This window comes from Corapipo altera, unplaced genomic scaffold (genome assembly GCF_003945725.1).
Source record: "Corapipo altera isolate COAL_440 unplaced genomic scaffold, ASM394572v1 138, whole genome shotgun sequence".
NCBI classification, from domain to species: domain Eukaryota; kingdom Metazoa; phylum Chordata; class Aves; order Passeriformes; family Pipridae; genus Corapipo; species Corapipo altera.
The window spans coordinates 278,661-303,111 of NW_020885036.1; the positions used below are offsets into that span (position 1 = coordinate 278,661).

The 24,451-nt window shown below is 54.1% G+C and overlaps 1 protein-coding gene across 1 annotated transcript in view; it reads right to left on the bottom strand.

The window, feature by feature from the left end:
- Positions 1-13,307, bottom strand: part of AP3D1 (adaptor related protein complex 3 subunit delta 1) — a 41,547-nt gene extending 28,240 nt beyond the window's left edge. Inside the window, exons 1-2 of the mRNA XM_027668297.1 lie at positions 13,044-13,307; positions 66-161 (exon numbers count right to left, since the gene is read on the bottom strand). Of these exons, the coding sequence (XP_027524098.1) occupies positions 66-161; positions 13,044-13,139 (192 nt within the window). The 5' untranslated portion in view covers positions 13,140-13,307. The remainder of the gene's footprint in view (positions 1-65; positions 162-13,043) is intronic.
- Between the last annotated feature and the right edge of the window lie 11,144 nt (positions 13,308-24,451).

Consider the following 24,451-nt stretch of genomic DNA (forward strand, 5'->3'; position numbering starts at 1 on the left):
CCCCAGACTGGCTGCAGGGCAGCACAACCCCAGCTGCCAGGCCCTGGGATGCCAAAGGCACTCACATAGGTCAGTTTGCAGACGGCGTTGGCCTTCACTGCGATGTTGTCCTGCTTCAGCTCCTGCTTGATCTCATCGATGCACTGCGAGATGTATTTGGCCTGAGGAAAACAAACAAACAAGCAAATGTGGGTTCCTTTACCAGCTCTGGAGAGGGGAGAAGCAGCAGAACCCAGCACCTGCAAGCACCAAATCTCACACACACACACAGTTCAGCACACACTCAGTTCTGATGGAACTACTTGTTAAAAAACCATCACAATTCTGTGACCAAACCAAAAGTGCACTGAGCCCTTTCTTTGGTGGTTTCCCTTCTCCTCCCCCTCCTTCACAATTACACTGCTCAGTCCAGAGCTCTGAATTCCAAAATTTGCAAAAATAAAGTTGTTCATCGGAGATTTGAGCACCAGGGGTCTGAACAAAGCCCAGGTCACCATTCCTGGAACGCTCCCTCACCCCTGTGGGATGCCAGAGAACCTGCTCACTACGTGACTACAAAAACCTGTGTCAAATGCTGTTAGTAAGCCCCACATTCCAGGTGACCGAGGAAGATATGCTGAGGTACTCCACTTTTGGGCACCCTGCACATGATGGCACTGCAGGGGTGCACCCACAACCATCCTCCTGCCTGAAGGGATACAGGTGCTCCTTGCCTTCCCCCCAGCCCTGCAGTTCCACGGAAAGTCATAAACCACACCCAGTTCATCTTAGTTGAGCCCTTTTGCCATTTACTCATTTTGATAATAACACTTATTTGTATGAATTTCTCAGCAATTCAAAGAGCCAAATGTCACAATGTTTACACTTAAATATTGGTCCTTTGTGTCTTTCCAAACAATCATATCTGTGCTTGTGGGAAGGATGTGGCAAACATGGGATTTAACAATATCTGCACAGATTTTACTTTATAAGCAGGGTTAGCTCAGCCAGAGATTCTTCCAGTTCACAATTAATTATGATTTAAGTGCTGAAGGTATCTGTTACAGAAAACATGAAAATTGAAATGCAGAGAAATAATCTCTTCTGAAAGCCACGTATGCACCAGGGCATTTCACATTCCACACAAATAAATTAACTGCCAGAGGAACCAGGTCAGAGGCAGACTACCTAATTCCCAAATAAAACCCTGCCTGAACACCACTACCTTCCACCAAAAGATATTTTCAACATACAAGTTGACTGGCCTGAAGAAATTTCAGGTATTCCTAAATGCCTGTATATGGGATAGAAATAGTATCTTTGCAATGGGAATTTTCACGTCAAGGGAGGGCACTGGAAACACCAAACAACCCTTTTCTCTACACGATTCCCACCCGTCCTCCTGGATACAGGTGAGTGGATCACACCTGCCAAGACTGGGGATTGCCCCCAAATGCTTAACAATGTCCAGGGGACTTCACCCAGAAGCAGAAGATTTGGGATCCTAAACCTGAAAGCGATTCAGGTCCAGACAATGCACACAGGACTTTAAACTCTTGAGCTTAAACTACAAAAACTTGAGAGCAGAAAATAAATACTTGAACAAAGATGCTGAAAGAGGGACTTACGAAACATGGAACTGATCCTCAAACACATTGTACCTGGCCTTGAATATTTCATGCTCCCAGAAGAGCACGCTGGAGCAGTGTCACAGAATCCTCCCCGTGTGGATCGTGGTGCCACATCCCGGGCAGCGAGGCCAGCACTGGATCTCAGTGCACAGCACTGACACAGGGGCTCAGTCCTCCTGGCCATTATCAGAAAGCCTCACTGTCTTTTCCCACTGGATCTATCCCCAAACTATTCAAATATGAGTTTAAGCTTCCTGGCAGCTTCTTTGGAGGTGAACAGAAACCACTGTGTGAGCAGGGAGGGGAAATAAAGATAACTAGATACAGAAAAGTTCAGTAGTGTGCAGCCTGGCACAGTGGAGTCACAGCCCCAGCATCCCCCAGACAAATCCCTGCCTACCCGTCAGTCCAACTTCTGCAAAAGTACATTACAGAACTCACAATCAGATCTGAGACCACAAAAAAAAAGGGATTATGAAGAGCAGAAAGAAGTCCTCCCAAAACAGCTGTACTTCAAATCCCAAACCACTACAAGGAATGACAGCCCCTATATATAGAAAGCTTTATAGGATCAGCAGGTATTAACTTTTTGTTAATCTGGTGGAGCAGCACTGCCCTGAGTGAGCAATATGAGGAAAACTGATCTATTTAGTCTCCCACTTAACTGTGAAGCCCAATCACCACACCCAGCCAGATTCACCTCCCCCATGAGCACGGAGGGAACACAGAGGCGGGAGAGGATCCTCAGTGAGGCTCTGCCTCATGGAACTGCTGCCCTGGGCACAGCCCCAGGCACCACCTGCACCAAAGCACTGACTGAGCCACAGCCTCAGGCCCCACTGCAGCTCCTGGTGGGGTCAGACCACCCGGAAAAGGGAGAACAACCAGCAGTGCAATAAGTGTTTGGGAGAACCCCCTACACACACACAGTTATATACTGAAGCAGGACAGAATCAGGACATCCTTCCCAGCACTGATTGTTTCTGCATAAATCCTTCTAATATAGGAATTTCCTGGTGTGGTAATTAAAAATAAATATTTCCCAGAATACCACTGGCTCAGTTTTTCCTTAAATGGTTTTGAAGTCCCATGAATCACAGAATCATTAAGGCTGGAAAAGACCTCCAAGATCACCACGTCCAACGCTTGTTACTGTTCAGCACTAACCCCTGTCCCCAGGTGCCACATCCACACGATGTCTGAACACTCCCAGGGGTGGTGACTCCACCACTGCCCTGGGCAGCTGTGCCAGTGCCTGACCACCCTCTCCATTGAGAAATATTCCCTAATATCCAATCTAAACCTCCCCTGGTGTAACTTGAGGCTGTTCCCTCTCCTCCTGTCCCTTGTTCCCTGGCAGCAGAGCCCGACCCCCCCCAGCTCCCCCCTCCTGTCAGGGGGTTGCAGAGCCAGAAGGTTCCCCCAGCCCCTTCCCCAGCTCCATTTCCTTCCCTGGGCACACTCCAGCCCCTCAGTGTCATGAGGGGCCCAGAACTGACTCCAGGTACAGCCTCACCTCATCGTTTATACTCACAATATTCATTATATTATCAATATATTTCTTAACTATTAATTTGTTACTAATCCTGTGGCACTGTAATTTGAAGTCTCCTCACACATTCCGGCCAGGGGACTGGGGAGCTCCTGAGTGCCAGCATTTACAGCCCTCTGGCCGTGCCCAGCCAGACAGCTGAGGGAGTGAGGCAGCTTTTCACTGGTGTGAGGAGCAGCAGAGCCATCAGGCACAAGGCCGGCAGCAGGGGCAGAGCTGGAGGGCTCTGAGAGCACAGCAGAAGGAGCTGAGAGGAGCTCTTTTATTCCTGCTCGGCTGCCAAGTGGGAAAGGAGCCTTTCCCAGCTCGGTGGAAAAGGCTCCTTAATGAAATGCTATAGCAACCACTGGGTGATTGTTCTCACTGCCATCCCCCCAAGCAGGAGCTCAGAACAGCCCGGAGCAGCCCAGCTAAAGCCGAGCACAGCTGCAGATGGGAGCTGAGATTACAAAGCTGAGCAAACAGCACGGCCACAACTGCACTGCTCAGTGCATTCCACCCAAGAGATGCTGTAGGCATTTTATAGCCATTAACAAGATACAGAAGCTGTTTTTAAAATAAGTTAAAATTCCTCAAGAATTCCAAGATCTCACCTTGAAAATATGTGCATTTAAATGAGTGTGAGTGCTAAAACAAAAAGGAAGGTATCATGAATCAAAGACACAGTCCCTTTGAAATGAAGGGAAAGTGGGTCATGGTAAGAAGCCAAAATGTCACTTTACAGGATTTTTCATTTCCCAAGCCATGTTTTTTGAATTAACTTTGAAAAACACTAAAACCTTATTCCAAGCTCGGGCCAAGACAGAACCTGGGGTTTACTGACAATTTCAGAGACATTCAGGAAAGACTCAATTTTTTCAAGCCATATGTGAACCAAGTTAAAAATCCCTAATCTGAACAACAATTACATTCCTAGGAAATGTGACTGTCCATGCTGTCCTTCCACCAGCTCATGAGAAGACACTGAAGTTGGAATGGAGACCACTGCAGAACCTTTCCTGCCCACTCAGGGTTACAGTCCAGCAAACCAAATGCACTTGATCTGAGATCAAACCTGTCACTCACTGCAACAGCCCTTCCAACCCAGACGGAAGAGCAAAATGTCAGTAAATATTATCCTTCTTTCTCTTGCTCTTTCAGGGTTAAATATAGTGTTTTAAGGAAAGGATTATTAACAGTGAATGCCACAACAAGCAAGGTATTTTCCAATGTAAACGTGTAATTACACCATTCTAAACCATAAAAGTTTGGAACAATTAGAACATAAAATTAAATAACAAGCATAAAATATGACGTTTCTTTTGTTTTAAACACTGTAGGATTTATCAGTTTTTGGTAAGACTTTGAAATGAACTCCATGAAATCACGCTGAGCACAAGCACATGATGATCTCACATGAGAGGAAGATCAACTTCCAGGAAACCAGCAACAACCACCCCTCCTTTTTCTCTCTTCTTTCTCTTTATAATAACCCTAAGAAACATTACCTGTGGGACACGGGCCATGTGACATGACCAGGATGCTTCACACCAAAGGCAGTTACACCCCAGACACCTCCTGGAGGTGAAGCAACTTTCAAAACTCGTTGGTGCCTCAGGCAGATCCTGTTACAGCTCAGCACAGCTCAGCACAGCTCAGCCTCAGGAAGAAGGCTGGGAAGAAATATGGATCACTTGCCAGGCTTCTATCAGGCCCCCCAAAAGCAGCACTTCATGCCAAACACCACTGAACTAGTCAGAATGTCTATACTTAGTGCTTGCAGTCCCTGGACATGAGCACTGTACCACGACAGCACAGAACTGATCAACTGAACTAACAGCCAAGAGCATGAAAAAGCAAAAGGTGCTGCTTTCCACTCACTGGAAAGCATCAGAAATCAACATATCAGATGTTAAGTAAAAATATTACATTGCTCAAATACTGGAGGAAAAGCTCTTTGGGAAAAGTAACAAGATCCTTTGTTAAGATTTCTCCATGGTTGGGTAGGAAGAGAATTCCAAGGGTGCTCCCACACACACTCCTCAGCCTCTCTCCAGCAGAGCCGTGGAGAGCAATGAGAACAGCCCAGAGCACGAGCAGTGAGTGGGAAAGTGCACTGAGCTCATTCCAGCCAAAGTCCAGCAGAGCAGAGGGCACCGAGTGCAAGAGCGAGCTCAGGAAACACAACTTGGAAGGCACCTTCCTAAAGCCAAGCTTATCTTTCACTCAGCTGCTGACAAACAGCGTGGCTGTACACGTTCCAGCACGACTGAGTTTGTCCTTGCTCCCCAGCTTTCCAGGGATTTATTCACCCATCCTGAGGTAAGGATGCCAGACAATGTGCTGTTCTCCTGGGTGACACACCCTGGAAGCACCAGGGTGAGCCTCTGCTGGGCCATTTGCAGCAGACTTCTTTCTATATTATTTATTAGAAACACGATGCATTACCCAGTGCCCCTTGTCCATTCCAACCACAGCGAGATCACAAGGCTCCTTGGCCAAACAACACCGAGGAAGGAATGCAAGAGGTCAATTTACAGTTTTTTGTTTTCCTTCTGTTTGCTGGAGTTATACATACCAACTGAAACCTGCCATGATGTATCCTAAACTGACCCATAAACCAAGAAAAACTTTGATCCAGAGAGACGCTGTGCAGGAGCTGTGCACCAGTTTCAGAGCAGATACCAAATCCAGACCAGCCACCACAGCCCCTTAAGGCACCACAAAACCACAGGTGACCTTCTGAACAGGTACATAACACAAGGGTTGCAGGGAAGAAACAGCTGCTTGTCCAAAGTGAATCAGAGCCAGACCCAGGCCAGCACATGCACCCAGACGGGCTGAGCACGGCAGCACCACCGCGTTCCTGGAGCACTGGGGTGTTCCAGCAATTCCCCATGGAAAGCTGCTTTTGGGTGGTCTATGGAATCCCAGACCAGGTCAGGCTGGAAGGGACCAGTGTGCGTCACCTGGTCCCACCTCCTGCTCCAGCAGGGTCACCCCAGAGCACATGAACTGTGTTCTGGAATATTCCCAGTGAGGGACACTCCACCCCTCCCTGGGCAGCCTGTTCAGAGCTCGGTCACTCACAGGGAAGAAGTTCTCCCTCCTGTCCAGCTGCAACCTCCTGGGCATCAGCTCCTGCCCGTTCCTCTCGTGCCATTGCTGGGCCCCCCGAGCAGAGCCTGCTCCATTCTCTGTCCCCTCCCTGCAGCCCCTGACACACCCTGGGGAGGCCCCTCCCAGTCTGCTCTGGATGCTGAGCAGCCCCAGCTCCCTCAGCCTTTCCTCAGGAGAGAGATGCTCCAGGCCAAAGGTAATTCAGTGTTTCACACAAAAAAGGATTTCAGAGCCATCCTGACCCCTCACGGGCAGGTTTGGCCAAGGTGTCAACAGTGAAGGGGGAACAGCAACCCCCAAACCCTGGTGTGAATCAGCAAACAGGTACCAGCAGCAGGGTCTGGAGATGGCCCTTAATTATCTCCAGAATGATCAGTCCCTTAATATAAATACATGTCCCATCTGATCACAGCATTTGTTAATTTAATTGCAGCAATTAAACAAATCCTTGGGGCCCTCTGCTGTCTAAACCATATCCAAGCAGACAACTTTTAAGAGAACTGCACCAGATAAAAGTGCAAATACAAGATGTACTCAAAGTTTTATTTTTACCTTACTTTGCAAAAAGCTCTGCAAGTGTTTTTACAGTAGATTTTTCAGCTTGCTCATTTCAGACATCCCTCTGTGCAGTTTCAGGCTCTGATAAAGTCAGGCTTCATTACAAGCACGTGCTTTGTTGGATGCATAGGAAACAGTCACTTCCTCCTAGGGAACTAAAGTAGCTATTGTTGCAGAGACTCAGCTGACTGGCATCAGTTCAGAGGGAAACATCACAAAAAAAGATGCTTAATGATGTACTAATACTATGTAAAAATGGAACACTGAAAAATTACAAAGCTGTAACAGCCATGAGAACTTTACAGTTATGGAAAGGTAAGGAGGATAATGAAGAAAAACACTGTTGGTGCCCATTGCTGACTGAAATTCAGCACAAATATTTGTGTCGTTAAAGTAAGTTTGTTCACTCCTCCCTGCTGTACAATCACACCATTCTCTCCAAACACAGGTACACTCTCCAGGCTGGAGCTGACTCAGTGATAGCTTGGAGTGATGGATTTTATACAGCCCTGCCATGAAGCCTGAGCCAACCAGGAGAAAGTTCCAACACTCCCACACCGACACCTCCCTCCATTTACACACCTTTTACCATGGGAATCTCTCAGTGGAAGTCCTCAGTTTTGAACATCTAGGTCATGACAGAAACAACAATATAAAAAGAAACAGCTAATCCAAAACCAGCACTGAACTCTGTGGTTTACAAACCCTGACTGCTCAGCAACTGAGGAGAGCTGGTATGACCCAAACATTCTTCCTGCCCAGTTACACTCAGGATTCAACAGGACTCACTTATTTGAGTTAATTCAGTTACTTCGAACATTTGCTTCTCATTTAAAAAAAGCACCTTTATGAGCTACTACCACCCCCACTAACCATGTTATTTTCTGCACCTTTTACCCTACTCCAATACCTTTATGCTTCCTGCCACCAGGATTTTAGCAGACTCCTCTTTAGATTAGGAAGCATTTCAACGATCAGAGGTTTTTAATAACCTAAGGAGCACAAACACTTCTTTGTAACTGGTCCCATGACTCTGTTCTGTCTGTAATGCTGCCCTTGCTGCTCTTTACACGGCACCAGGAACAGGACACATTTTCAGGAACACTCCCAAGTGAAAAATCTAAAGGTACTCTCCCTACACAAGTGTATTCTCTGACCCACACTGTGGAGGAAGAGCTTTTTAGTCACTTGAGTGGCCACTGATGACAGGAAATCACAAAAGGCCCCATTTTCTGTACTCAGCACTGGGACCAAGATGTGCATCAAAAAGCAGCAAATAAACAAGTCTCTGAACACGATCACGGTGCAGAAATGGAATTTATATCTGTATTGTACTTTGATTTTTTGGGCTGTTCCTTTCCTGGCCCCACTAAAGCCACAGTGTATGGCCACTCCATTCCTTAGGTAGCAGAAAGCTCTTCCCCTGCCCTGGGCCTGCACAATATTTACTTCCACACGTCTGGATCATTTCAAACCCTCAGCAGAGACAGCTACAAAACAACCTGGACTGGGAACAAAGCTATTAGCCCCACTTATGCCACAGCCAATTAAGTAATATTTAATACAGGAGAAAGCAAGAAGCTAATGAAAGGCAGCACTAATGCAAAGGCTCAGCAGCTCCTGCAGGGGAACAGAGCCACGCCTTGGCTCGTGTTCCACGCTCCAGGCCCTGTCCCTGTGACAGGGCAGGTGAGGCAGGACACTCACACATCCCAGATTGGTTTTTCCCCACTGGTGTGAGGTCCTTACCCAACCCTCTTTGTGTATTGTTTCTATTTCCGACTTTGTCTTTCCCAGTGATTCAAAGAATTAACAATAGCAACCCCAGAGCCACTCGAAAGTGGGTGGAATAATGAGCTCCCTTCAAAGATATTAACACACACAAGCCACACAGTAACTGATGCTGCAGAGCCTCAAAGAGTGTCTGTCAGCAGCCAACGGCACAGCCTCAGGCACCAACAGGCTTCTCAGCGTTCCTCAAAATTCCCTGAGCATGTTCCATCCCACATCCCTTGCCATTAGATCCTAATACTCCCCCAGTGGCCGGGGCCCAGAACCCACAGCATTAGAAGGCCTTTGGCCTCGCTCATGACAGGCTGGGCCCAGACTTCTGCCATGTTCAAAGATTTCTCAAAGCTCCTCAAGACATCACTTCATCTGAGACATGTCAGAGGAGAAGCTGAAGTGTGCACTGGAGCACAGCAGCCCTTTACTTAGAGGAATAAGTGTTTTTAACAACGCAAGTCCCCTGTCCTTAGGTAACCTGCTGCCAGGTTGGGAAGCCCAGGCTGAGCAGTGAAACATTTCTCTTCAGCATTATGTCAACGACTGACATTAATTTTTTTTCCAGCCAGAAGCACGGATCGCTCCTTTCGCTCTTCCAACTTGCTTCTGTACAAAACAGCTTCCTAAATGTAAACCAGCAACAAGATACTTATCACCAAACACCACAGAGAACAAAATGAATTTTTTAATATGCTTTTCCCTGAAAGGATCAATTAACAGAAACACAAAGGGTTGATCCTGGCACACAAAGCAGAGTCTGAGAGAAGAGGGAGGTGATTTTCTCAAGTTATGAGAGAAGTGTGCAGACATTTCATGCAGGACTTTTTTAATCCCTTCTCCCTCCAGAAGTGTCTTCCAGTAAATCAAAGACACCCGAAACAGAGGGCTATGGTCTGGACGGGACAAAGCACCTGATTAACATCTCTGTTTCTGTTCCTTTATCATTTCAGTTTTATAAAGGAGGCTCTCACTACAGCATCTGACAGGAGCTTCCTTGGTGGGAACAACCAATTTCTTAACTGCGAACACAAAACACTGTGCAAGAGCCAAACAGCATCACAGGATTATCCCACCCCTTATTTCACATTTAGGAGAACAGACAGCATCTATCAGTTTGGAATAACTTGGAAAAAATCCAGTATACGTCTAACAGCCTGGGGTTCAAGCTGAGTGTGCTGTGTAGCAGATCCATAAGGAGTAGGCACAAAGTGGGAGAAGTTACTCCATGGGGTACAAAACCATGAAAGACTCACAGCTTTCACAAGTAAAAGGATTCATTTTCCAAAAGAAAGGGAGAGAACGAGGTATTGGAAGTGAAAGTTGGGAGAACACAGCAGGATCAAGTTGTTCTTGGAATGTCTGGCTTTCCCTCAGACTTTGAACTGGCTCTGGGAAACACCACAGGGACTGAAGTGTTGGAAGGTAAACACGACGTGTCAAACCCAGGAAGGAGCTAATGCTGTTCTGCCACCTCATCCTTCCCCCTGGCCCATGATGCAGCTCCAGTATTCCCTGGAAAACTGGAAAATGCACAGAGTAAGTCTGCCCAGAACAGTGACTGTGTTAACCACCTCATCCCTCTCACCTCACAGCCTTCAGCAGCAGTGGTTTAAACTCAAAGTAACTGGCCCAGCCTTGGATACAGACCAGGAAGCACAATGGGAATGCCTCTGACAGGGATTATGTCCTGCAGAGAGGCTGGGAGCTGCAGGCCTCAGCACCCTCAGCTCCTCTGTGAGCTGAGCAGGACAGGGAATGTATCCATAAAGAGCTGTAGCCTCCCTTGGGTGTGAGATTTGGGGTCCCAGCAACACAGGGGGATCACAAACCCAAGAAGCAAGAGCACAGTGGGGCTGTCAAAGAGCTGCACCGAGGAACCCACGTGTGAGATGAGGGGAGAAGCACCTGGTCCATCCCCCAGTGCAAGCACAGCCTGGAGGGGACAGGGAAACACAAACCACTCACCTGCAGTGGGACCTGTGCAGGAAGGGCAAAGGAATAAACCTTCCTTGCCCACAAAGACAAGAAAAGTGATGGCAGATTTTTCTGTATGATTAAATTCCAAAAGACAAAACACCTATAAAATAACTAAATCAGAAACCAGAGCAAAAATCACACCTTCATTTCTTTGTGTTGTTTTCGTTTAACAACCACTGTCCTTTCCAGAGACAACTCTTCACAGAATAACTCCTGTTGAGCTGAGACCAACAGCCAACGTCCTCCCCAGCACACTGCTGTTTATTTAAAACAAATTTACTGTTCTGAATAGGACAGACTGTGTGTCTTAAGCTTAAACATTTATCCTTGAGACACACAAATGTTGGTTGAACAACTACATTCAGTACTGGAGCAACATTTAATAGATACAATGAACAATGGGAGCACTGTAGGAGAAAGAGGAAGAATTTTTGCAGCTACTTCCTCCAAAGGATAATTCTGATTTTGTAACATCACCTGAAAGTTAGCAAATGTCCCTGACCACTGCCTGGGAAGCATTTAATCCAGGCCCTAAAGCTCAACAGCAGGTTTCCAGCTGAGCCAGGAAAAGGCACAGTCCTGTGCTGTTTGCAGCCACTCCCATGGAATTAAGCAAACTCTTTGAAGGATTCCCAAACAGTCTGTGCCACAGAACACACACATTTCACCAGTGCAACATCTTAATGAGCTGGACACACCCTGAATTTGGGGGTTAATTTATGCTGTGCTCATGAGGATATAAAAAGGAATTATCCCTACAGTTATCTATTTTGAAATCTTATCACTTCTACTCCAAATTAAAGAGTTTAAAATGTATTGTAACAGACAACACTTTTGCTCTGACGTCACAAAATCCCAGAATGTGAATATATTGAGTAACAGCTTCCTTCAAATACACAGAGCCCTATAAAATTATCCAAGGAGTGTTCTTTCCTGACTCCAAAGGACACCAAAGCCAATGTATTTTAACCATTTCTTGTCACAGACTGAAAACAAGCTCGGAGTGGCTCATGATGCACAGGAACCTGCTCATTCTGCACTTGTGCTCTTTAGGAAGCTGTTTGTGACAGAACTGTTTTACAAAGGAGAACAGCACGTTCAATTCTTCTCAAACAACTGGGGCCACTGGTCCTGGACCAGCCTGGACCTTCATCAGGGGGATCCTCAGAGGTCTGAGAGTTGATGAAACATTTTCTGCCCTAAGCACAAAAGAATAAAGCAGGTTTACTAAAAGCAGCACAACACACAAACTGCTCTGGGGAGTACTCATAGCAACACAGCTCACCAGGGCCAGGTCTGGGGAGAGCATTAGACTCGTAACAAATCCGTACAGAAATGGTTTTTCCACTTCTCTGTCATGTTTCCCACTCTTTGCAGGGCAGTGTTTTCCTCTGCCACCAAACCAACACCCATAAATTTAACTTACACTAAAATAAACTTGATTCCATGATCCCGATGGGTCCCTTCCAACTCAGCATATTCTATAAAAAAATAGAAGTTTCCAAGTGTAACAACACCTTGTCCTGTGCACGAGGGACTTAAAAACCATTTGAGCAGTCCAGAGATTTTGAAAGTTCTATCTTGTGTTTCAGCCCAGCAGCATCAGCAATGAAAAAAACTGTTTTCCAAGTATTTAATCTAGCTACACGTTCACAACTTTTCCAGATGCTTTGGACAGCTGGTACCACTTGGATATTGTATTTGTATAAACAGACATTGTAGTCTTATTTTTTTCAGCCTGTTACTACCCAGAGCGACTCCCCGACACCCCAGAAAAGCCCAACTGTTACAACAGACATAAAAAAGCTTCTCTCAGGTGGTGATTTACTTGAAGATGAACATCAGTGACATCCTCAGTGCCCGTTACCTCCCAGTCACCATGTGACACCTCGCCGTGGAGTCTCACATAACACATTCTTGATGACTAATTATTTCACCTATACTAATTTCCTGATCACGTGCCTCTCATACATGAGGGATAACAGGCCAACACACACAACTGATTGCTGCTTAGAAAGAGCTCTGAGAGAAGGACATTCCAGTCAGAAGATGCACAACATGAATAACCTCAAAGCTGAATTATGACTGAGCTCAGCCCTCCAGTAGATCAGCTTCATGATGAAGAATATATAGTTGCCTGCACGTGACTGTAGGGCTGTGGAGGAAGGAATTCCTCTATATTATTCCTCTATATTCTTCATATACGTGTGTGTATGTGTATATATATATATGTACAGCAGGGATCTCAACGCCACAATACCACACTAAATGGGAAGGCGAGCACTAAGCGTGACCCTCCCTTGTGAAGTTTCGTGCTCTCTCCCAGCCTGTCCCTCCGTCCCCACACCCCGGCGTCACCTTCCTCCTTCTGATTCCCGCTTCCCCCTTCCCCGAACCCACACCCGCACCCCAGACACGGCCCCTCCGGGCAGCGAGCGCGACACCCCCGGCCCGGCCCTCACCTCGTCCTCCTTGTGGTTGCGGATACCGCGCACCAGGTCCTGCAGGTTCTTGTCAAACATGCGGTCGATGCTGCCCTTCACCATCTTCAGCGCCATGGCGGCGGCGGGGCCTGCGCCGGGCTGAGGGGGCCGGGCCCGGCCGGGGTGGGGGGTGGGGGGGGCCGCCGCGGTGCTGCTGCCGCTCGGAGCCGGGTGCGAGCAGCCGTGCTGGAGGCTCACATGCCGGGGGGCTCGGAAGGGCTCGTGGGCGCGGGCAGTGCAGCCCCGGCGGGCGGGAGGGCGGGCAGGGCAGGGGCGGCCCCGGCCGTGGGCACAGCTCCGGGCGGCGCTGGGCTCCGGCGCCGACAAAATGGCGGCCGGTCAGCTGAGGGCGAGGCCACGCCCCCGGTGCGGCCCCGCCCCCAGCGGCCCCGCCCCCCGCCGGCTCAGTCAGCCGCGCCGCGCTCTCTGCCCCGCCCACTCCACTCAGGCCGCGCCCACGCGTGTGGCCCCGCCCCCAGCGGCCCTGGCGCCCCCGCCCGGCTCCCCGACCTCCAGCCGCGCCCCCCGACCCATGGACACGCCCCTGCGGCAAGGACACGCCCCCCGCTGGGCGGTCACGCCCTCTCGCCCCGCCCCTGCCGGCTCTGCCCGTCTCGCCCCCTCTCTAGACACGCCCCTGGCCGCCCTGGCCGCGCCCCTCTCCCACATCACCACGCCCCATAGTCCGAGGGCAGCTGCTCAGCCCCGCCCACTCCATTTGGGTCACGCCCCCAAGTCATCACGACCACGCCCAAGACCGACTGGCCCCGCCCCCAACACCTCCTGTCCAGGGCCCTGCCCGCATGGCCACGCCCCCATAACAGCCCTCCACCTACACATCGCTCATCAGTCCCGCCCACTCCAATTAGGCCACGCCCAGTCCACCTGGCCGCGCCTTCGCATGGTCACGTACCACAGCCCACCTGGCCACGCCTCCTGCACGTATAACCACGCCCCCGAGCCTGCCCCGCCCACCGCCCTGATCTCCAGTCCCTCCCACTCTGACCAGGCCCCGCCCACTCCGCTCAGGCCCCGCCCATCGGAGGCACAAGGTCCGGGGGGTCCCGCCCTCCCATCCCATGAGATGGGAGCGACAGCAAACACCGCCCTATAAAGGAAAACCCCAACACTCAGGAAGCGCTTGGAGCGTTTAATGAGGTGCGGGACCTGGCCAAGAGGCCCGTGGGGTCCTGGGCTGGGTGAGGAGGAGCGTTGGCAGAGGGGCGGGGGGTCCTGCCCCTTCCTCAGCCCTGAGGGGCTCCCCAGAAGTGCTGTGTTCAGGTCTGGGCTCCTCTGGACAAGAAGGACATGGAGCTCCAGCGAGTCCAGTGAAGGCTGTGAAACACTGAATTACCTTTGGCCTGGAGCATCTCTCTCCTGAGGAAAGGCTGAGGGAGCTGGGGCTGCTCAGCATCCAGAGCAGACTGGGAGGGCCCTCCCCAGGGTGTGTCAGGGGCTGCAGGGAGGGGACAGAGAATGGAGCAGGCTCTGCTCGGGGGGCCCAGCAATGGCACGAGAGGAACGGGCAGGAGCTGATGCCCAGGAGGTTGCAGCTGGACAGGAGGGAGAACTTCTTCCCTGTGAGTGACCGAGCTCTGAACAGGCTGCCCAGGGAGGGGTGGAGTGTCCCTCACTGGGAATATTCCAGAACCCTCTGGACACAATCCTGTGCCGTGTGCTCCGGGATGGCCCTGCTGGAGCAGGGAGGTGGGATCAGGAGACCCACAGTAGTCTCCTCCAGCCTGACCCATCCTGAGATTCTGGGATTCATCCCCACCTGTCACTGCTGCCCTTGGCCCCACAGGTGCCTCCCTGGGGACATGGAGCCCTCCATGGGGATGGGATCCTTCCATGGGGATGGGATCCCTCCGTGGGTAAGGGAACCCCTCCATGGGGCTGTGGGTCCTCTGTGGGGTTGAGGGTCCCTCCATGGGGACAGGGATCCCTCCATAAGATTGGGGATCCCTCCGTGGGGATGGGGGTTCCTCCATAGGGGTGAGGAACCCTCCATGGGGATGAGGGTCACTCCATGGGTCTGCAGGTCCTCTGTGGGGTTGGAGATCCCTCTATGAGGACAGGGATCCCTTCATGGGGATGGGAGTCCCTGCATGAGAATGGGAATCCCTCCGTGGGAGTGGAGACCCCTCCATGGGGCTGCAGGTTCTCTGTGGGGCTGATAATCTCTCTGTGGGGCTGGGGGGCCCTCATGAGGTTGGCAGTCCCTGGGATGGGCTGGCAGAGCCCCCCTCTCCCCCCTGCCCCTGGGTGTCGGCAGTGGCTGCACAGCCGAATTTTGGCCGTGTCTTTAGGGGGCTGCAGCTCCTCCTGCCACCCCCGGGCACCCTCTGCCCCCAAATGCCATCACCCCCCGGCCCGGGCGGGCAGTGTCACTGTGGGGGGAGCTGGGACAGCTGGTGGGTGACCTGGTGGGTGACACGGGGCCTCGTGGGTGCCACCACACGGGTGGGCACGGAGCGGGCAGTTTGTCTTCTCCCGCGTCCCAAACAGTCCTGTCCCCTCCCCGGGCTGTCCCACGGCGGGGGCGGTGCCAGGGACGGGAGAGGGGGAACAAAACAGAGAGGAGCCGCTCTCCCACCCCACCTTCACCCCAGAGCAGCATTCCAGCGTCTGGGAAAGGAGGGGAACAGAGAGGAGCCTGCAGACAGAAAGGAGCCGTGACCTTGCCAGGATCCACCTGGGACTCTGAGCCGCTTCACCACGGGGGAAGGAAAAGGATCGCTGGTGCTGCCAGAGGTTTTCCCTTTGTTCTCTGCCCTCAGTCCCGGCCCGGTTTGTGTTGGCGCCGGGCAGGAGCAGAGCCCAGGGGTGGGTTCTGTTCAGGAATAGCTGCTCCCAGCAGCCCCCACACGGACGGTTCCCTTTCTAAGGGAAAAAGGGAAAGGGAAGAGTTATTTTCATGGGAGTCCTTGAGGTGTGGAAAACATCCAGGTACGAGGGTGAGGAGGTGGGCTGGGAGTGGGTAGCTGTGCTCCCCTGCACTGCCCCCTGCCTCTGCTGGCGCTACCCGACGAGGGGCTCCCCAAAAACCTTGGGAAAAGCCCTGGGATTGCCCCAGCCCACTGTCACACTGTCACTGTGTCACCAGGACAGGGCCAGGCAGGGAAGGCCAGGCTGGGGGTGCAGCACCCAGGGCATGGGGAACACCTACAGGTGACTCCACCCCTGCAGACTGAGTTCCCAAGGATTTCTCCTCCTGACTTGGTTCAGCCTTAAAACTTTCATTTGGGACAGGAATGACTTTTTCTTCCTGCAGACCCTGGAGAGTTTGAGGGGGTTCCTTTACACCACCTTTAACAGGGAGCAGGGCTCTAACCCCCGTCACTGCCATTGGTGAATCCTAAACCTTCAAAATTCCCAGCTTTCCTTAGCTAATTCCTAAAGCTTCAAATTCCCAACTTGGCATAGGTAATAACTAGAGCTTCAAATTCCCAGGTTTTGTCTTTCCTGGCTTTTGCAGCTCAGATTTATTTTTTTTAATATATAAATGATGCCACCTCCTGTTTTTCCCGTTGTATTTTCCCAGGGAACATTCCCAGGGAAGGAACTTTCCTGCTCCAGCTGCATCTCCTGGATGGATCCCTAAGGAATGCTGTGCCATGGGAGAGCTCTGAGAGGAGCTACTGAGTCCCAGTGTGGGTGGGAAAACAAAATCCCGACCATCACATCCCTGATGGAGCTGCTGGTTTGGGCCTGATCCTGCTTTTCCCCCATGGCAGCACTTCCAAGAGCTTTCTCCCCATTCCTGGCACTGGGAACACTCCAAGGGTTTCACATCCTGATGAGGTTTAACAAGGTTTTACTCGGTTACATTAATTGTGATTTTTGTGTAAAGGGTTCTGGGGGGAAAAAGTGTGAAATTGGGGCTGTTCAGCATCTGAGGGTCCAACTGAAGTACCTGTTCTGAGGTGCCCACGCTGGGCTGCCCCGTGCCCAGGTGCCCATACTGGGGTCCCCTGTCAGGGGGTGCCTGTGTTGGAGGGTCCTCACCAGGATTCCTGTGCCGGGTGCCCCTCCTGGGGTGCCCCATGTTGGGGTGTCCTTGGTGGGACACCCAGGGTGGGGTGACTATGCCAGGGTGCCCTGTCCCCCGGTGACACCACGGGGGTGCCCATATTGGGGTGCCCCCTTGCAGTCCCCAGACTGCAGTGCCTGTGACGGGACGCCTGTTTTGGGGTGCCCACATTGGGTTGCCCGTTTTGGGGTGCCTGTGTTGGAGTGTCTGTGTCGAGATTCCCATGTCAGGGTGCCCTTATTGGGGTGCCCGTGTCCAGGTGCCCTGTGCAGATGGGACAGTTGGGGATATGTGACCCTGGGAAGGTGACACTGGGCCTGGCTGGTCCAGCATCACAGTCCTGAGTCACCCCAAAACAGGGCACCCCACCACGGGACCCCAATGTGGGCACAGGAATCCCAGCAAGGGCACCCCAAAATGGGCACCCCAATATGGGCACCTGAGTATGAGGAACTCCAGCATGGGCACCCCAAGATGGGCACCCCACCAAGGGCATCCTGTCATGGGCACCTCAGTTTGGGGATGGCAATATGGGCACCCCAATATGGGGCACCCAGGCACGGGTCACCCCAACACAGGCACCCCAAAATGGGCATCCTGTCACAGGCACCTCAGTTTGGGCACCGCAATATGGGCACCCCAATACTGTCACCTGGGGACAGGGCACCCCAATGCAGCCACTCTGACCTGGGGCATCCCATCATGGGCATCCCATCAAGGACACCCCAACACGGGGCACCCAGGCAAGGGTCACCCCAGCACGGGCACCCCAAAATGGGCATCCTCTCATGGGCATCTCAGTTTGGGCACCCCAATATGGGCACCCCAGTACTGTCACCTGGGGACAGGGCACCCTGGATGTCCCATCAAGGGCACCCCAACATGGGCACCCCAGCAAAGTCCCCTGAGCACAGACACACCCTCACAGACCCTGTCACGGGCACCCCAATACGGGGCACCCCAATATGGGCACCCAGCACGCCCCTGGTGCCCGGGCCGGCAGGGAGGGGCAGGGCCGTGCCGTGGGGTGGTGGCACCCCGATCTCCAGGGTGACGCCCTGGGTGCCCTCGGGCGGGCGGTGGGTGAGCCCTGCCCGCCCCTGCCCCCCGTTTGGGGCCGGGTGCCGGGGTCGGGGTGCCCCGGGGGGGGGCCGGGGCGGGGGGCCCCGGGGGGGGGGCCCGGGGGTGGGGGGCCCCGGGGGGGTGCCGGGGTCGGGGGGCCCGTGTCTCGCCCCCGCCCGTCCCCGCGTGTCCCCGCGAGGTGGCGTCGGTGGCCCGGGAGAGCGGGGGGGACACGCGGGGCCCGTGTCGGGGCAGGGACCGACCCGCGTTCGGGCCGGGGGTGCCCCGCGAGGGGGTGAGGGCGGTGGGTGCTGAGGTGAGGGGAGCCCCGGGGGTGGGTGAGCTGTGGCTGCCCGGGGGTGACGGTGATGGGTGACTGGGGGGTGGTCGGTGGGGTCTGGCTGGGGGTGATGGGTGCCCCACATTTGGGTGGGGGTGGTGGGGGCTCACGGTGGGGTGATGGGTACCCCATCGTTGGGTGATGGGTGCCCATGTTTGAGTGATGGGTGCCCCGTGTGTTTGGGTGATGGGTGCCTGGTTTTGGGTGATGGGTGCCCGCTTTTGGGTGATGGGTGCCTGTTTTTGAGTGATGAGTGCCCCGTGTGTTTGGGTGATGGGTCAGTGGTGTCTCATTGGGGGTGATGGGTACTCATGTTTGATTGATGGGTGCCTGTTTTTGGGTGCTGGGAGCCTATTTTTGGGTGATGGGTGCCCCGAATCCTGTCCCACTCCCCCTCCGTGTGTGGGTGGCGGGTGAGCTGTGGGCACGGCTGGTGTCCCCGTGTCCCCGTGGGCCTGGCACGGGGCGGGGCACGGGGCCAGCTGGCCCCGCAGGGACAAGGGACCCATTGAGGAGCTCCAGCTCCGTGTGCCGCGGGTGCTCCAGGCCCTGCGGGGGGGTCGGGTCTGGCCCCGCTGCATGGGCAGCTGGTGCTGCAGGGTCCCCTCGTGCCCACCCACCCAGAGCCTTCGTCCCCCTACTGTCCCCACGGGAGTGGGGATGGAGCCTGAGGATCAACCCCCGGAGCTTCCTGCTTGGAAACGCCACGGCTGACACCGGGCTTGGAATTGCTTCCCAACAAAGCCTCATGGGAGTGGGCCCAGCCTGGCGAGAGGGAAACTGGGAAGAGCCCACTGGAGGGTGGGAAGAGCCCAGAGCCTGTGGGAAGCTGGGCACTGTGCCTTCCTCTGCCTGTGAAACATTGCTGGGGTGCCCCCAGCCCCACCTGCTCCAAACACTGGGGGCAAAGAGGGGGACAGAGGTGGGAGGCAGCAGCAGGGACCCCCAGCCCACCCCCAGGACCTGCTTTGGCCTCACTGTCCCTCTGCAGGGGCTGGGGGGGCAGAGGGTCCCTGCGTGGCTCCAGGGGCTCTCTGGCACTGTGGGTTTGCTGTCACACAGCAGGGCTGCAGCACCGGGGGCTGAAGCTCCAGCAGAGCCTAAAAGGACCAGTCTGGGATTGCTTTTCCTTGGCAAAGCAGAGCTGACAGGAACCTGCAAGGGCTGGGTGGGAGGGAACCACTGTGTTCCACTGGGAACATTCCCAGTAACTTCCATGGGGTTCGGGGCTGCCCCAGGGATTTGTGTGCCGTGAGCTGTGCCCGGTACAGCAGCTCCCCCTGGATTTGTCCATCTTGTTCCCTGCTGGATCTGGGGCTCTGGCTCCCCTGGGAGGGGATGGTGGCAGCAGCAGCCACACCTCAGCGGGGAGAAAAGCCCCAAACTGGGCTCAAATAGTGGCAGGACCAGACTGGGGACACTGACAACCAGGATGGGATTTATCCTGCCTGGATCTCCACCAGCAGCAGCGTGGCCACAGCACTTCACCCACCCCTGGGCCTCAGCACCAACATCTCCTGCATCCTGAGAGGGAACTGTTGCATCACTTTGTTGTTGTGGCAACTGCAGGCAGAGCATTCCCGGGGAGATTTGGCCCAGGGAGCTACTGGGATGGACGGAAAGGACAAATGCTGCTCCCTCATGTGGAAGGGAATTCCATGGTGCAGTGCAGGTTGGACCCCAGGAAATTCCAGTGGGGGTGCTGCTCCCTCATGTGGAAGGGAATTCCATGGTGCAGTGCAGGATGGACCCCAGGAAATTCCAGTGGGGGTTGGAGAAATGCTCGGGGGTTGTTCCGCAGGAGGGGAAGGGAGGTTGTGCATGGCTTGGCTGGTTTGGGGTGTCAAACCTCCTACCTCATTCCACAGGACCACCAAAAGGCCAACAGGGATGGAAATGTGCAATTCCAGCTGGGGTTGAACAGCTGAATTCCATGAAATGAGGTGTGCGGAGCCTGGGGTTTATTGGTCCTGCCATGAAACAGTGCCCCAAAACTGGGCTTTGGGTGGCACAGGGAAAACCATCCCTGGGAAGCCCAAATTAGGAATGAACAGGAAGGTGTGGGCACCCAGGGTTAGGGGAGGCTTCTGCACAGCTGGGGCACCAGGGTGGGGGGTTGGAGCAGGGACCTGCCCCCATCCCCGGGGCTGTGGACCCCCAGCATCCTGCCCTGCTCCTACAGAGGCTCCAGTTGGGATATTTAATCCCATGGGAACAGACCTGCCTGCATTAACCTGCCTCGTGATTCCGACTTGTTGTTGTCAACTAAATTGGGTCAGCACTCCAGACGAGACACTGCTGAGGGGGAGGATTCTGGAGGAGCTGACGGGCACCTCGAGCCCCTCACCCAGCACAGCCCCACCCTGGGCCGAGCCCTCGCCCTGCCCGGGGGGTTGATGGCCCCGGGAGCGTGGCAGGAGCTGACCCTGCATCCCGAGGGGAATAAACCAGTGTGGGATGAGCTCCAGAGGTGCCTCAGCACATGGCTTGTGCAGAGAGTGCTTGGAGCATCGTTTTTCCAAGGATTCCTTGGGGCATTAGTGCCCTCCTTGTCCTCCAATGCCCCCTGCAGCCAGGAACCCCGTTCTGGGGATCCCCGAGGGGATGTGTGGGAGCAGAGCTGGGATGTGGGAGCAGTGGGGCAGGAGGGGCTGTGCCAGCTGCCTGTGAGCCCCTGAAGGGCTGTGCAACGCTGTGCTGGGCACCCACCAGGGCAAAACCCCTTCTCCAGCCCCCCAGGATCACAGCCAGGGAGCTGTGCATTCTCACTCCTCCCTGTCCAACCTGCTTCACTTGGTGGTGGCAAAAACAATTCAGCTCTGAATTGTTGCAGCCCAGAGCCCAGAGCTGCAGCAGGGTCAGCACCCCAGGGAGGACATGGGCACCTCTCACTCACTCTTGTGAGTGGCTCTCACCTCTCACAAAGCTCCTCACCAGCAAAATCCAAGAACTGGTGATTTGGGAGCGGATTCTTGACACTCTGGAGGGGCTGATGCTGCAGGTCACTGGTGTCCCTGGGAATCATCAGCCCATGGAGCCCTGGCAGCTCCTGGAGGGTCCTGGCAGCTCCTGGAGGGTCCTGCTGCAGAGCTGAGCTGCAGGGGAGCACAGGGACAAGCACAGGGCTGAGAGGGAAAAGAATTCTGGAATGGTTTGGATGGGAAAAGACCTTAAAGAACACCCAGTACCACCCCCTGCCATGGGCAGGGACACCTTCCACCATCCCAGGTTGCTCCAAGCCCTGTCCAAGCCCCTTGGACACTTCCAGGGATGGGGCAGCCACAGCTGCTCTGGGCAACCTGTGCCAGGGCCTCCCCACCCTCCCAGGGAAGAAGTCCTTCCCAATGTCCAATCTAAATTTCCCCTCTTTCAGATTAAACCCATTCCCCCTGGTGCTGTCACTACAGACAAAAAGGAAGTCCCTCTCTAGATTTTCTGTAGGTCCCCAACAGACCCAAAGCCCCAGAATCTCAGAGCAGTCCAGGGGCACAGGTTGGCTCCCAGCTCTCGGGGCCTCTCACATCTCTCAGGGGCCAGTTGAGCTTCTTGAACCGGCAGAAAACAGGCCACTGCCCTTCCTCACTTCCCTCTCTTCTCCCTAATGGAAAACTCAGATAAATCAGTGAGAAAAGGATCTCCTGCTTCGGGCAGGTGCTTCAGAAATGACCCACTCACTGCTACCTGCCAGGAGCCATCCGTGATGTCCCGAACTCCTGCATGGCAGCCAGGTGGCTGGGACTGGGCTGGATCTACCTGGGAAATCCTGGAAGCTTCCATTGCTCTTTATTAGCAGCCCAGGAGCCTTCTTGGGCCACACAAGAACTTGGACGACAAAGTGATTAAAGACCAACCTAACGAACTCAAAGAGAATTCTTTAAACGGAGCCCGCTGTGCCTCGGAGAACTCCTGCCATGTCTATTTATTTAAATTTAATGGAATTTTTGTGGTAAGCTAATTAAAAATGAATTGATTATTTAAGAGGCAGTCAGAGCAGTTTAAGCACTGCTGACTTGATGATTTTAGTGTTTTCTTTAGAAAAGCTTTCCTAGTCATGGAGCTTTCTGCACGTACGGGCATTTGGGGGGGGAAGGATACAAAGAGAAGAGTGGATGAGTTTGGAGGCATTTCTGGATGAGGGAGCAGCTGTGGGGACAGGGACAGGGCTGTGGGGCATGAATAGGGACATGGCTGTGGGGACAGGGACAGGGCTCTGAGGAGAGGGACAGGGCAGGGACATGGTTGTGGGGACAAGGACGTGGCAGTGGGGACAGGGACATGGCCGTGGGGACAGGGACATGGCCATGGGGACAGGAGCAGGGACATGGCTGTGGGGACAGGGACATGGCCGTGGGACATGAATAAGGACATGGCTGTAGGGACAGGAGCAGGGACATGGCTGCGGGGACAAGGACAGGGCTGTGGGGACAGGGACCTGTCCCAGCCCATGGCCCTGTCACAGCTGTGTGAGTGCCCCAAATAACCAGCTCCTTGTCTCCATGGAAGGCAGAGACTCGTCAGGAAATGCGGGTGTTAAATAATGTACCAGCTCCTTTCTGGGAATATCCTGCTCTGCTCCGGAGGCATCTCAGGCACGGGGCACCCCCTCCCACAGCACCCGGAGATGGAGTCCGGCAGCCCAGACTGTGCCCCAGCCACGGTGCCAGTTCTCAGACCAAATCCGGGGTGTCCCCCTGCCCTGCCAGGGTGCAGGGAGCCACATCCCAAAGGATTTGCAGAGGCCCCATGGAAGCAGGCGGCTCTGCCTGGCCCCGGAGCCTCATCCCAGCACAGGAGGGGACGGGATGAGACCCCACTGACACAGGGGCACCCTGGGCTGGTGCCAAAGCCCGGCTCAGTGGCCCCCAACAGCCGGCACGGTCCTGGCTGGAGCACATTCAATCCTGTCCCTGTGCCCCAGGGCAGGGTGGCATGTCACCCAGATGTCCCCACACCCCAAGGCAGGGTGGCATGTCACCCAGATGTCCCCTCGCCCACAAGGCCCCGGAAGAGGGCAATTCTCACCCAAAAGGCCGGGAGGGAGGAGGCTCCACCCGATTTAATGGCCCATCTGGGCACCTATAGACATGCAAAGGCCATCGCCGCTCCGGCGGTGGTTGGCACCTATAGAAATGCAAACCTCTGTCCCGGAGCTCCTGCCGCGACACTGCGGAGCTGCGGGGCGGTGTCGCAGCTCCCGGGCGGTGTCACAGCTCCCGAGCCCACCCAGGGCACTGCCCAGCGTGGTCCGTGCCCAGCCCTGGGGTGCCCCAGTGCTCCTGCCAGGTTACCCCGGGCTGTAGGGCTGTAGCACCCCGGGCAGCACCTACATCTGCTGTGCTGGGTGTCTGCAGCCAGCGGACCCGCCGCCGTGTCCCCCTGTCCCCGTGTCCCCAGCAGACACACCGGTGCACACACGGGGCTGCCTCGGGGCCAGGCCATGGCTCAAGGCCATGGCTCGGCTCTGCCACGGGCTCTGGATGCCCCATCCCAGGAAAGCTCCTCCTCCGAGCTGTGCAGAGCCCCCGACACCAGCCTGGCACCCTCACCTGTGTCACCCACACGCCACACACACACCCTGCCTGTGCAAACCTCCCGTGTCCCTTGGGCACAGACTTTGCACCAGGGGCCACGTGGGCTTGGGTGGTTCTTCCAGTGAACTGTGAACCTCACACGGGAGTGCCAGCCCGGTGTCATCATGTATGTGCCAGCCCTGTGTTATCATGTGTGTGCCAGCCCTCTGTCATCATGTGTGTGCCGGCCCTGCACCCTCACACGTGTGTGCCAGCCCTGTGCCATGCCACAGGTGGGTGTTCCAGCCTTGCACAGCCCTTGGGCTCTGTGTTCCACCCTCACCCTGTCACATGTGTGTGACACTGCAGCCTGTCCCTCTCCTGTGCCCACGTGCCACCCTCACGCGTGTCACACACGTCACACTGCAGCCCATCCTGCTCC